This window comes from Maniola hyperantus, chromosome 9, assembly GCF_902806685.2.
Source record: "Maniola hyperantus chromosome 9, iAphHyp1.2, whole genome shotgun sequence".
Lineage (NCBI taxonomy): Eukaryota > Metazoa > Arthropoda > Insecta > Lepidoptera > Nymphalidae > Maniola > Maniola hyperantus.
This window is the reverse complement of record NC_048544.1, coordinates 4,867,233-4,882,023: the sequence shown is the minus strand read 5'-3', so window position 1 is coordinate 4,882,023 and position 14,791 is coordinate 4,867,233. Positions and strand designations below refer to the sequence as shown.

The following is a 14,791-nucleotide window of genomic DNA, read 5'->3' as shown; positions in this document are numbered from 1 at the left end:
GAGTTCTTGATCGCTTAACATATTGGTATGTGGCAGGGAGGTCCCATCGTACCGACATCCCTGATGGCGCTGATTCCGAAGCTCCCCTCCCTCCTCACGATGACGTCAAAGGATCCGAAAATCCCTCCCATGACCATGGGGAATATATCAGCAATGGGGACACAAAACACCCCGAGAAGAAGCCGGACACCGCCGTCTAAGTTGTAACTTGTAAGTTAAAAAGCTGTCACTCGATTAATCGAATTTTAATTCTTTACACGTATGTTCTACAAATAAATTTCGTACCTAATTACCTATTTGATATGGTAAAGTTCATTAAATTTTTTTATTGGCTTCATAGGTAGGTATATAATTTGGAATTAAACAGGATTTTTTAAAATTATTGTTAGACTGTACTTAATAGTTCTGCATCTTGATGATTAGTTTTAACGGTAATATGTCTATAATACATATTATATATATATATATATATATATTATAAATTAAAATACATATATTATGTTTAAAAATCTGTAAAGAGTGGCAGCTTATCAGTGTTAATTTGGACTCAAAATATTTTGTGTAATTTCGTTTACAGATGTGTTTACAGTTACAGAATATAACATAATATTGTTAGTTATTATAATGATTTTAATGCCAACGAAATACAAAATTATATTTGACAATTTTACAAATTAATGCACTATGTATTAGACGAATTTTAGTGGCAGTCTAAGACTGTTAATACTGCCCGTTTTTATATACTATATAACTTGAAAATTGTACTACCTACTATCTCTAAACTTAATATTGTTAACATAATCCGAGAGAAGATAATCTCTTAGATGTAATTACAAGAACTTTCTCGATTGTGTTCTAGCCTAAATCGTTTAAAATGTATTCGTAGAAGTTATTAAGAATCTCACATGTTGTCAGAAACAACGAATCCCATCGTATATTATGTAGTTAAGGCAGGTTTTCAATATACATAATATTAATAAATAGTAATATACCTACTTAATAGAAATGTATTTTACAGCTGGTTCAATTATCTTAAGTTTAAAAGATTTTTATTAAGACTATTGTTATACATTTTGGACACACTTTACGTTACATTAAAAAGATAAAGTCTTAATGACACGTTTACATTAATTTTTATACTTTTTTAAGATACAAGATTTTTGTAATATAAACTGGCCATTTTTATACTCTTACTAGGTTTTGTATAACTTTTCTAAAAAAGTACACCTTCTTTTTCATAATTTTAAGATTTAATTGTGTTCGAACCACCATTTTTCATTTTATTTTGTATATAATCTGTCATTATATTAATGCCTACTTAAAATAGAATATTATGGATATTAATAAGGTTGTTTTATTTTTAACATGAAACTTGTCACGATTTTTTTTATATTTAATTGTAAAAATGCAGATACTAAATTAAGAAGTGTAAGAAATCTCAATATTACGTTTTTTTGCAATTAATATAAAAAAGTCGAGTATATTATTAGTTCTTTTGTAAAAACATAAGGTATGAAATGACATTTTTAGCTTAAGTTAGTGAGATAGGTCACCGTCATTGTGATGATTTTAGTATTTTTATAATTAAATACAATTATTTAATAAGAATTTATTTTTGTACCAATTTAGTTAAAATGTTTTTAATTGAATTTCGTTTTTCACATTTTGTCTTTTTATGTCCATTCAAAAACACTGCCATCCTGCACAGCCAAAAATTAAATTAAAATTGTTCTTCTTCAATAGTTATCTAAACATTTCTTTTCATTCATATCAATGAATTACGACTAAGACCTATTTTATTCATAAATTACAAATTCTTACGAATATTAAAAATTGTTTGTAAAATTCTAACAACTTGTACAATGTATAGTTATAAAATTCTTAACAGTACATAGATAACCAGAGTAATCAAGTTTGCAACTTTCATAAAATAATATACCACTGCGTTATTAACGAATTATAATTGAATATAAAGTATTTATTAAATAAGACATATTAGTTTCATTTACATTACTCAATGCAAACACTATTTTACTTAACTATAAATAGTAGTAAGACATAATCATGCCCTTTTTATTATTTTTATTAATAGCAATAAAAACATTATTTTTATATCAATTTGCAAACTACGATACATGTACGAAAATGGATTTTACAATTTTGCTCTTACTGTTTTTAAAAGAACCGTACAATTAAAATATTACTGAGCAAAACGTAGTTAGATATTTTTTTACGACTCATGTTATTTGGGTTCTTACATTATAGGAAGCAGAGGACGTGACCATACAAAGAGCTCTGGAGAATCGTGAGTAAAAAAACTATTACCTCTTTTAGTGTAAAATATGTAAATACCTAATAAATAATACAATATTTAGAAATAAAGAATATTAGGTATTAAGAAATTTAAAGAAATGCGTGTAAATAATACTTGGGTGGTTGTGATAGTGGTTTGGGTCTTGAAATTTACTTTTAAAAGCCAAAACGGTTTATATAAAGTATAGAGGGGCTTTTGAAGGTGTAAAACATTTGGCTATGACGTAACGTAAGTAGAATTGTAACTGGGAAGAACTTGTCAGTCGGAAATATTTATTTTTACTGATATAAACAAGATGAAAGCAGTTATTGATGCTTTGCACCTTCGATTACTCTTAAATGGCTTGTAAAATATAGCTCATTTTTTTATAAGGACTCCGGCTGGGGACGTGCTTTTAGAGAGTGGGACGCTACCTTCTAGAACGTATGTTTAACCTTCTGTATCTTGTATATAAATAATAAATCATATATGGTATCACATACATTAATTCCAATAAATATCAAAATCTATATGTAGATTAAGTGTGACTGGCATTTTCAGCTAGTTTGTATTGTAGTCACTGTTTCCCCGCCTTTAATTTGATTATATTCTAATAATTGATTTGATTAATAACTTCTTTTAATTAAACTCAATAGTTTTCATAACTTAACTTATTAAAATGTTATACAATATGTGCCTTCTTTAGAATTTTTCAATACAACATTGCACTAAGTATAAATGGTTGCACTGCACCAGTATTCAGTAATCTAAGAAAGTTGAATCACACAGGCTTTTGTAAATTATAATATATTGTATTATGTTCAGTGCAGTAGAGATTTTTTGTCGGTACTCAGTACGCTTTTTCCTTTCTTTTACGTATTACCAACTTAATTTTGCTTTGGGATTTCGCTAAAAATAAGTTTTTATAAATTTCAAATTTGATATCATTAACTTCATTACAATTTTGTGTGATTTAGCGTGTTTATATATTAACTAGCGTATGCCCGCGACTTCGTTCGCGTGGACTACACAAATTTCAAACCTGTTTTACCCATTGAAGGATTGAATTTTCAAAAATTCTTTCTAAGCGGCTGTTTACGTCATAATAGCTATCTGCATGCCAAATTTCAGTCCGATCCGTCCAGTAGTTTGAGCTGTGCGTTGATAGATCAGTTATTCAGTCAGTCAGTCAGTCACCTTTTCCTTTTATATATTTAGATTAAAGATTAATAATAGATATTGACTGATTATTTTATTAACTGTGGTTTTTTAAAATTATTGTTAAATAACATGGGACTACATATTTTGCTTTTATATATAAATAACTTATTTATTACTTACTATATTTTGTTTATTTCGGCAATGTTAAATGTAATCGTGTATTTCTGCTAGTAGCGACACCGAGAGTGCGGCAGGACAACGCTCACGGTTAAGTGCTTTAAGTGCTCGAGTTCGGGCAGCGTTACCGCGTGGACGTGATCGCGTGCAGGCCACAGAACCTATACCAGAAGTTGAAGATAAGGTAATCCATATTTTAAATGTTTAATTTGAAAATTCTTCTATTAAAATAAAAAGTCGTGAGGTGTCGACGGAAGCTAAGATGTACTCACTCATACCTACATATGGGAACAATACGCAATCCATGCATAAGTTGCCGCATTTGTTCAGTCCATTCGGTTCAATTTAGGTTCCCAATTCCCATCCCAAACGTCTGATAGAAGTTTCGCTTCAAAAATAAGTTTTTGTAACTTGTGTAAACAATCATATTTTTTGTAATAGACATAAAAGTTTTATTTTTATCTTCTTGCTTTTAAATTCACTAAATATATATTTTGATTAGAATTGACTTTAATTTATTCCGCAACTTATAGGCTGTCGCAGAAGAAAAGAAGGCAGTCGTTTACGCTGAGCTCGCTCTTGGTGAGCAAAATGCAGACAAGCCTCCTCCTCCTTCAACGGAGTACGCTGAAATTGTGTACACTGACCAACCAGCGCAGATTAAAGAGACTAAAGAATAAATATATTTTATTGAGGGACCTTTTTACATCAGCCTCTTTCATTCCGAATTTCTATTCTTTGTCATATTGTTTTTTAAATCAATTAAATTAATTACTCAAGAATTTTAAATGCATTGCAAGATTTTTTTTCGAATTAAAATAAGTATTTAATAAATGTAATGCATGGTCCGCACAAAATATAAAATAACTCCTCACGCGCCGCTTTAACTTTATGTGTCAACAGCCATGTCAAAATTACGGTTCACCGGTGTACTACGTAGTAGTACCTACATGCAAATTCTTTGGGTTCTTTGGGTTCACTCAAAGAATTTGGATGTACTACTATAAGGACTAAAATCATACTTTTGACACGAAAAGTTAAAATGTCGCGTATGGAGTTCATTTTTACGCGCTATACCTACATAAATAACGTTTGTTTAAAAGGTTATCAGTACCTACCTACCTATGAGATAGATCATCACAATTCACAAATATATTATATTGGATGAGACCACCGAGAAAAATATATGATATAGGTACCTATATTTATTATGTAAAAGCGAGGGGTAAAACGAATTTTCGTATATTATAAATGTCGATTTTGCACACAGTAATTTATTAAAATGATCATGATAAAATAATAATTGTTTTGTTGTGTGTGAGGTCAATATTGTTTTTCTACAATAATTTTATTACAGTAGTTGTAAAAAAATGCGGTAATCTCATTTATTCGACTAGTGTTAAGTAAATGTGTGCTTTGATATTATTATTCCATATTCCTATGTAAACTATAAATATAAGATTTTTTAAAATAAATCACTGCCTTCATGCAGTTATTGCAGCCTAGTAATTAATTAATAGAATAAAAACTATTTAATATCCTCAAAATAAATAAATGTCTATTTATTAGAATTTTTGTGGTTTCAAACATTTGCATGATTTTGCAAACAACCTGAAAGAACTGATTTTGACCTAAAATAATTTATATCAATTTGGCGAAAGTAATTTTTTATATTTAAATATCTATGAATTTGAGACATATTTTATGCTTAAACGTTACTTATAATTTTAAAAATTATTTACAAAATTAAAACCTAATTCTATATTATTCGAATGAAATATTATTTATAAAATTTTAACTATTGATGCAAAGTAAAGTAACTTATGATTAAGTTAATTCTAAGTAACAACAGGGTTTCAATGGAGGCTCTATGTTAAAGCGTTCCATTATTTACACTGTTTTGTAATTGTAAGGTACAAACAAATTTATTTTTATGCTTAATGTGAATCTATACAGTAGATATATAAACATACGAGTTTATTTCCTTTATGTGGCTGTTTTTATCTATGGCAGTACCAGTAAGTAAAGACTTAAGTATAATATTTAAACGAAGATTTGCTGTGTTGGTTCACTTTAAGGACTTTTAAGTTAGCATAACGTCAAACTAAAGAGTCACTTGTGTTTTCATGTTTTAGTTTAAAATCCGTCCATAATTGTATATTTTAGTTTAAGCATTGCAATAGGTACCAGATATTATTTTCAAGGCGAAAGTATACTCGATTACATAGTGATGAATTTAAAGAGATTTCTCACACATTTGATATACCTACGTAATTGAGAAAAAAGGTGCTGTATTAGATCTTCAATATTATTATTCACATTCACTTTTAGGTTCCACCCGTGTTACCATTTTTATTGAATATCAAAAAAAATACAAAAGTGAAAATAAATTTTGTTACTTATAATATCACGTAAATAATACGATAATTTAAATATTTTGTAAAGTATTTATCGAAGAATGAATAAATAATTTTGATTGATATTTATTAATAGATGTAAGATGCTTTAAAAACCACGCACATTTTTGAACATAAAATATTTTTAGGTACCTATCCTACCAAGGTTATTTATTCTTACACGAACACTTTAATTCCGTTTATCATATTAACCTAATTAATATAAAAGGCGTCAGTCACGTCACGGCTTCACGATCATAATTTTCATGTATTATCCATTCGCTGTCTCTATTCATAGCTCTCTTGTATTTTTTATCTTTTTGTCACATGATAATTATGAATTTCCCTAGGCTTTGTGCACTGTACCTACTATATTTCGTTTTTACAAAATGACCTAGGTTATATAATTATGGCGATATATTTGTAAAGCTTTTAATATCAATAATATCCAAACATTTTGTAAGCTTTTATCAGGCAACATACAAAAAATTCAAATCTGATGGAGAATAGTAGCTTATAATACCTGTGTAGTGTGTATATTATAGAAATGTTTTGAATGGTAAACTTCGTGGTACTTAAACGCCTATGTATGTGTATTATTTTATTTAAGATATTAAAGATCTTGTGTCATAAAAATCTTTTTTTTTACCCTCAAATCCTCATTTATTTCTATAACACTTGTTCAAAACCGAAGTGGAGACGAAAACATAAGTATATGGCTTTTTGAAATTATAGTAAAAGGAAGCGAATAAAGACGTTTATTCAAACTGCGGGATGCGCGTTGGAAAAATTCTACTGCTGTCTGGGAACATTACGCGCCGTGTATTCTTTGTAAGTAGGTATATTAAGTACTAGCGACCCGCCCGTACCGGTATCTCTGATTTTTTTTAAATAGATATAGCGAGCAAACGAGCAGGCCGGTCACCTGATGTTAAGTGATTACCGCCGCCCATGAACATTTGCAGCACCAGAGGAACCACCGATGCGTTGCCGGCTTTTTAGGAATTCGTTGGTCCGCCACTTGAATAACCCCATGTTATAATCTAGTGGGAACACCGCCGATGGGAGTTGGTTCCACAGTTTGCACGTGCGTGGAAAGAAGGATCTGGCGCAGCGTATAAATGTTACAATTTTTAGGGTTCCGTACCTCAGAAGGATAAACGGAACCCTTTTAGGATCACTTTGTTGTCTTTTTGTGTCTGTCAAGAAACCTATAGGGTACTTTCCGTTAATCATGAAATTTGGTAAGTAGGTAGGTCTTAGAGCACCTTAACGGGAAAAATCCGGAAACCGTGAATTTGTTTTTTTGGTTAGGTACATCACAAAAAAATTAAAATGTGTTCATGAACAAATAATTAGTTTTTTTAGACTTTCAAAGTAAGATAACTATACCAAGTGGGGTATCATATGAAAGTGCTTTACCTGTACATTCTTAAACAGATTTTTAATTATTTTTATGCATTTAAGTTTTTGATTTATCGTGCAAAATGTCGAAAAATATGACTGCCGTACGGGACCCTCGGTGCGGGAGTCTGACTCGCACTTGGCCGGTTTTTTTAAATGAAATAAAGCCTATGTTAATCAGGAATAATGTTACTTCGTACTGGTGAAAGAATTTTCATAATCGATTCAGTAGTACAAACAAACTTACAAATTTTACCTCTTTATAATATTAGTATAGATTAAAAATGTACGCTTTAGCAGTCCAGGCAGAATGAATATGAAAAATTAAAACAGAATATACGATAGATAAGCATTTTTATTTTTTGCCAATTAGTACCAGAATAATACTACAGTATTCGTAATGATTTGTTAAAACTAGGACCCCATAAATATATTAAAGCTAGGTAGGTACGTGATTTGCTTGAAATACCGACTACTAAAATACTGTAAATTGGGCCACAGAACAGCTCATATTTGGTTGCAAATATTATTTTTTACATAATATAATTTATTAAGAATAACATTAAATTAAAAGGGAAGTCTAAAATAGGAACATAAAATAAGTGGCATCCTTATATTAATTTTGAATTATTACAACAATAAACGAAAACTCTATAATATGTACTTAACTATAATAATTTATAATGAGAACATACATTACCTACACAGTGAAATTCATCACAATAACAAAACTGAATATTTGTAAAAAAAACATTGTTCTTTCATGATTCATGACTATCATCTTGTATTCAACAAATCTATTTTTAATACTTTAGAGCAAATCACACCTAATGTTATTATTACTTTTTTGTTTTTCTCGTTAAATCGCTAATTGTATTTTTTATTAATTATTTCATTTATTTAGCTAATTTTGTAAACTTCATAAATAATATTATGAAGTTAAGAAAATTTTTAAGTAATTTTTATGTATTTTACAAAACAATAAGAAGTTACTTTTTGATGAGTTAAATATAGTTAATTAATATATATTAATTTTCTGGTGTTCTTTTATTTTATGTTTTATAAGTATAGTAAAAAAATCTAGTAATAAAAAATATGGTATTTTAAACAGGCAAATAGAATAACAGTTCCTTATTAATTAGAAAAATAAAATGCTTAGGCCAAGAAATGAGGTAACTTATATATATTGATAGGCGATACGTTTGACCGAGACGGTTGTGCGCGGTGAGTGACAGCAACAGGGGCGAAACCATAGAGCAGAAACAAAGAGGAGATGTTGTATTAAGATTTCCCTATGAAATATCGAGTGACATTTTGCGGGGTGAGGGGTTGTGGAACGCCGCCCACTTCTCAATTTTCCATCTGCGGGTTAGTAGCAAAACTACTCGCTTAGCGACCTAACATCGATATATTGATGTCACTACATAGTTCAGCTATCTCACACTAGATGTCAATAAGTGTAGAAACAATTTAATAATTACGTATAAAATTACTTACAAATGAAATGTGATACCATTCATAGCATCAGAACGTCTGTCTGAATAACTTTGACACAATAAAACACAACACTTCATCCTTTTGTTCTTAAAAACGCGAAAACACACCGATAATACGAGTCTCAATATATGTGAACCTGACGAACGCAGACAGCATACTAACTAAGTCCCCGCCCACAGTGATGACGTCAGGACCTAGTTGAAAATCACAGTGCACAGTTGCTTAGGCCAACTCCTCTTTGTTTCTGCTCTATGGGCGAAACCGAAAATATTTTTCAAAAATTGGATAGATTTATTTACTGGTTGTGTTGTACCGAGAAAGACATGATGACATGTGAACAAAGCAATTAAAATAATAAGTACCTTTTATAGTTTAAAAAATAAACAACTTATGAAAAATTTCTTCATGTAAACACACATAAATGAAAATCATAAAGAAAAATCATTACTGTTTCTAATTAAAACCAAGTAAAACAAAATTCCAACAAAAAAATAACAATAAAGTATCTCTTTATTAAAAAGAGACAAAAAAGACAAAAAAATATTTTTAAATTACCTACCGTGTTACCTACCGAGTCACAAATCCTCAATACGGCCCCTTAACGTCAACTGTCACCCATCTCACATTGCGTATGTGTATGTATATGTACCTAGATCTCCTAAATTAGTCTTCCCATCTCTGACAAATGGTATGCCTATAAGTTAAAAGAGACAGTTTTCCAATATAATAACATATCGACAGTCCAATTTCAATTAGCTACCTATATATAGAAAACTTAACCGATTGAATAGATAAAAAACATCTAAGTTTCATCAAACAATTACATATCAACCAATTGGAACTCCTCCGAATGGAACATAAACCTGATTCCTGTATAGCATCTAAATTAGTACAGTAGCCGTCAAGAAATATTTGTACATCACATCTCCGGCCACCCTGTATATTGTACATTAGAATGATATTATTTCGGCGTTGTATTATACCTATGTGACGTTTTGTCGGTCTCAACAACAGAGACAACGCTGTACGAAACCGCCATCTCTCTCTAAAGGTCGATGTACAATATTTTCTGCCGCATACTGTATGCAATTCTTATTTTTAAGCCAGATATCTAAAACTTGGCAATAGAGATCTTTAGTACCTAATACATATCAACAAAAAAATTAACAAGTATGTACCTACATACATAGTACATACATTTAGTTCATCATCATCTGAACCTACCACAGCTGAGCATGGGTTTCCTCAGTCTCATTTATTAATATTTATTAATAGCGATCCGTAAAATGTTTTAAATTTAAAATTCTGCCAGTAGGCGGCCGCAGCGCTGCGGCAGCGCATCAGTTCATCAATCGAAATTACAGTACGACAAGGCTCTTTTGGCACTTGAATGACATTGACAGGGGGGCGTAAGTGTAGAACCGAGGCTGCCAGCAAATAAAATCTCCTCAATTTTACGGAATATATTGAAAATGAAAATTCGAGTAAGTTTTATCTAATTTTAACCGAATGAGTAATTGGGAAAGCCGTCCCTGTTTCCAATTCGAGAAAGAATAATGAAAAACATTAATAGGCCATGAACTTGCAACTTATCATGTTTACATGCTCAAATACTGTATTTACTTAGTGCTAAATATAGCTATAACATGCAGACACATTTATGCTGTATATGTTATCAGGTTATATCGTGATGTTATGTAGGTATATATGTAGAACGGCTCGAATATTTAACAAAAACAGTGAATTTTAGATTTTTTACTTAGAAACACCGCATATAAGGGGACAGCGTGACAATTCACAAGATTGCGGCGTTAGTTCCGATTTTGGCTACGCGCCTAAAGAGCCTTGTTGCACTGAATATGGATTTACAAAGCAGCGTAGTCGCAACGCTGCGGTTTATTGGTTTTTGGTTTGTCTTTCGACCACGTCGTAACGTGAACGGAGCAACGGACTGGCGTGACTTTTGCATGGATATAGTTGAAGACCTGTAGAGTGACACAAGCTACTTTTCATCCCAGAAAATCAATGAGTTTACACGGGATTTTTAAAAATCTAAATCCACGCGGACGAAGTCACGGGCATCAGCTAGTCTACATACAATAATTTGGTTGGTTGAACACACGTCTCCGCTTCAGTGGGAACGCACCCTTAGGCATGACCTATAGACGGATTTTCCTTAGTTTGCCTAAAAGACAAAGAAACGCGAAGCGACGCGATTTGCCCGGCGCTTTAGACCTAGTAGTCACTCTTAACATAATTTCATTTCAGGTCAAAGATCGTATGGGCCGCGTATAGTGCGCCACTTACGCATTTCAGCGAAAACCTACTAAGAAAAACTAAAGTTTACGAGTAGCTATTGCCTCGAGAATCTACGAAATGCACGCTTCTACTACACCAAATAGTAACTTACTTACAAACTTTTTACTATAGCGATTAAAGAAAATTCACTTTAGAGAAATAACCCCAAAAATTATGTTTGAGCCAAAGGCTGTATAAGCGAAAGGCTTTTAAAAAATATATTATTTCCCTATAATTTCCTCAGTTTTGATTTCTGATAACAATTCGTCGTCACTGCTTTCAACTTGTTTGATATCCAGTTTGATTTCCAAACCCTTTTTCAACACAACATTTTCCCACACATCCTTGGCTACACTCGCATCAGTATCGGTGCAGTTGTATGTATCATTAGGATGCTTCCTACTATAATGTCTAACTATATTTTGTCTATGTGAAAACGTTTTGGGGCAAACCCCACAGATGAAAGGCTTCGCTTTAGTATGTGTCCTCATATGATAGATCAATCTGCTTTCCTTTGGGAACTTTTTACTACAGACTGAGCAAACTAAATTTTTCTGTTTCGCATGCCTTAACTGATGCCTTTGCATGTTATGTTTGTGAGCAAACCGTTTGTTGCATATCGAGCAAGCATAAGGCTTCTCCCCGGTATGCTTTCTCATATGAGGTTTTATAAGCCCAGAATGGGTAAACTTTTTCTTGCATATGTCACAGGAGTACGGCTTAATGTTATTGTGTAGTTGCACGTGACGTATTAGTGTGGATTTGTATTTGAAACTCATTTTGCACTTGTCACATGTGAACGGGCGTTCGGTAGTGTGTTTGCGTAAATGACTCTTTAATAAGAACTCCTTTTGAAATACCTTGTTGCAGACGTTACATACTATAGGTGCGACGTTGGGAACTTTACACCGGCCCGATCCTTGGTGCTTCACCAGATTAGCTTTGACGGCAAACTGTCTCGTGCATGTTTGGCAATGAAACGGTTTTATTGCTAGGTGTATGCGCTTATGTTGTTCTAAATTTGATGAAGTGCGAAACCTTTTGTCGCACTCGTCACATTTAAACCGTTTTTCCGTCGAATGTGAGAGCAGGTGTTTTTGATAGTGCCCATGTTTGATGAATTTCCGAAAGCACACATTGCATTCCAGTTTTTCTCTCGTGTGAGCTCTTATAATGTGACGGCCTACGTTTCCTTTGTTCGCAAATATTTTCTGACATATTGGGCACATGTACTTTCCATCAACTGTAGAGTTCAAGTCAAGAATTTTGTCAGAAACTGAAACAAAATATTCATAACTACTTCAATGTGTTACAATATATGAACATTTAGTTGTAAAATATATTAAGTGACTCAAATAGTGACTAACTTCAATGGAGGCACTCCAAATCGTTTACAAACCAGTCAATGTAAACTGAACCTACGCAATAGGTTGCGATGACAATCGGGGAGGGAATGAGTTTTTAGGAGTAATACAATCAGTATTTATAAGACTTTGCGATATGCAGGTTCACAGTTCGCACAGAGACAGTGACGCGTCCATAGGCGATTGATGCGTGTTGTATGCGCGATTCGAGCTTGCGTAGTTGTGCTTCCACCCTAAGATTCTATGATGATGTTAATAAAACTTAGTGCAGGATACAGGTGTGCCTATTTGCTTTTGAATCAAGAAAGTTTTACCTCAATCAGGTCTAGTGGCTTTTCATGATTCACACGCTGGTAGATTAAGCTACGCGGCCGCTACACGCGATAATTTGGAGATGTCACTTATTTTGTGTAGAAATGTACAGTGAGCATTAAAGTTAGAAAACGCGACGTACGGCACTTAGCACTTTGTGTCATGTTTTGCATCTGCCTAGCTCAGTATAACCAGACTAACTTCAGTCTACACTATTACAATTTCATAATAGAACAAGATTGAATAGGCATCTTCTAGGCAAACGCGTCCCGTCTTGTGCGACATCATCACTTCCCATTAGGTGTGATCGTGATCAAGCATGCGTCTATAATTAATAAAAAAAAATAAAAAAAATGTTCTTATCCCACAACAATATTATATTTTAATGGAGAGCCAGGAGACTATTTTAATAAATTAGTTGAATGGGTCTACTCACCATCACTTATAAACATATTGCATGGTTTCTGAATCTGTGGTATAAAATCTGGCACAATATAATCGGAATTTTGTTCCTGAAATATAAACAATACATAATACAGTATGTGGCAGAAAATATTGTACATCAATCTTTAGACAGAGATAGCGGTTTTGTGCTGTGCGTTGATATCAGTCAGTTTGTCAGTCAGCTTTTCATTTCATATATTTAGATTATTATTTATTTCACTTACAATTGTTGGCATTTCTGAGTCAGTCGGTTCCTCTTTAATGGACACTTCAACATTAATATTGTGGTATCCAGCTTCATATTTAACTGGTACATGGTGCCACATTGCTGTGTCATCATTTGGTGATATTGGCTCGGACTTGACACTGAAAATGCAATACAACTGATGATTGCTCAAGATTGAGAATATAATTTACAATTATTTATTATATACCTACTAGCTGCCCTGACGAACTTTCGTTCCGCCTAACAGTCAATTCAATTTTTTTTAATTTTCTCTTCGTAAGAACCATCCTCGTACTTCAAGGAATATTATAAAAAAAGAATTAGCGAAATCGGTTCAGCTGTTCTCGAGATTTGTTTTATTTTTTTTTATATTATTTTGATTTATTTATTTCAACCAGGTTATTTGATGCCTTGAAGACTGCACCCCATTGACAAAACTAGTTAGTGTACTTACTCCCAAATAATAAAAAAGCTTTTATTCTCAGTATTTAAACATGAAACTCAGATCAAAATTTTAGGTTCTAGTGCATTCATTTTGAAAGGAGAAATAGGTCAAGACCTGCGGGCGAACTGTGAAAGTTCCGTCGCAATCGGTTAAGGGATTTCTGCGCGCGCACACTCTGATAAAACTATTCTAATATTATAATTAACAGATAGGTTAGAACCCCACTTTCATGCATACTTTCATTTGTATCGTTTTTGTACGTTTTTTTACCGATTGATCATTTAATACTTACGTGTCCGGAAGGCCCGGTTCCTTTTTAACGCTGACAAACTCCGGATTAAACACAGGGTTTCGGTCTTCCTCTCGTACACAATTATCATTTTCACTAATTTGTTGCTTATTTTCACCAGAAACTCCAATATTATGATCACACAGAACAGATGAAGGTTCTATAATTTCGGACTCTATCTTAATTTTAACGCACCCTGTTACTGTCTCCATTACGCTAGTCAGATCTTGATTTAGTACATAATTAAAATACTAGCACATAACAGGGATACTTCTTCATTTTCGTATTGTAATTTTGTAATTAAATAAAAAACAGCTAAATTATTCTACTCCCAATTTTACCATTTTACGCGTTTTGACGTATATGTGGTTTGACATTGACACTTGATATTTGACAGCACAGTGTTCCCACTTTTAGAGATTTTGCCCCATTTTAAGGCAAAAAGACTCATATCAGAAATGACTTAGAGCGTTTTGGATATTTAG

At 32.3% G+C, this 14,791-nt stretch overlaps 2 protein-coding genes across 11 annotated transcripts in view; one reads left to right on the top strand and one right to left on the bottom strand.

Moving 5' to 3' along the window:
• Positions 1-6,663, top strand: part of Fas3 (fasciclin 3) — a 186,630-nt gene extending 179,967 nt beyond the window's left edge. For 3 of the 10 annotated variants that reach the window (XM_034971566.2, XM_069500713.1, XM_069500714.1), the window contains 4 exons: positions 2,266-2,305; positions 2,687-2,737; positions 3,686-3,815; positions 4,165-6,663. In XM_034971566.2, the coding sequence (XP_034827457.1) occupies positions 2,266-2,305; positions 2,687-2,737; positions 3,686-3,815; positions 4,165-4,311 (368 nt within the window). In that variant the 3' untranslated portion in view covers positions 4,312-6,663. Of the gene's footprint in view, positions 1-36; positions 1,992-2,265; positions 2,306-2,686; positions 2,738-3,685; positions 3,816-4,164 lie in introns of those variants that run through there. The other 7 variants (XM_034971569.2, XM_069500717.1, XM_034971568.2 and 4 more) reach the window with 4 other exon arrangements.
• LOC117984903 (zinc finger protein OZF-like) overlaps positions 1-14,652 on the bottom strand; it is a 228,809-nt gene extending 214,157 nt beyond the window's left edge. Inside the window, exons 1-4 of the mRNA XM_034971573.2 lie at positions 14,310-14,652; positions 13,571-13,712; positions 13,339-13,414; positions 9,065-12,502 (exon numbers count right to left, since the gene is read on the bottom strand). Coding sequence (XP_034827464.1) covers positions 11,448-12,502; positions 13,339-13,414; positions 13,571-13,712; positions 14,310-14,518 — 1,482 coding nt within the window. The 5' untranslated portion in view covers positions 14,519-14,652 and the 3' untranslated portion in view covers positions 9,065-11,447. The remainder of the gene's footprint in view (positions 1-9,064; positions 12,503-13,338; positions 13,415-13,570; positions 13,713-14,309) is intronic.
• Positions 14,653-14,791: the final 139 nt, after the last annotated feature.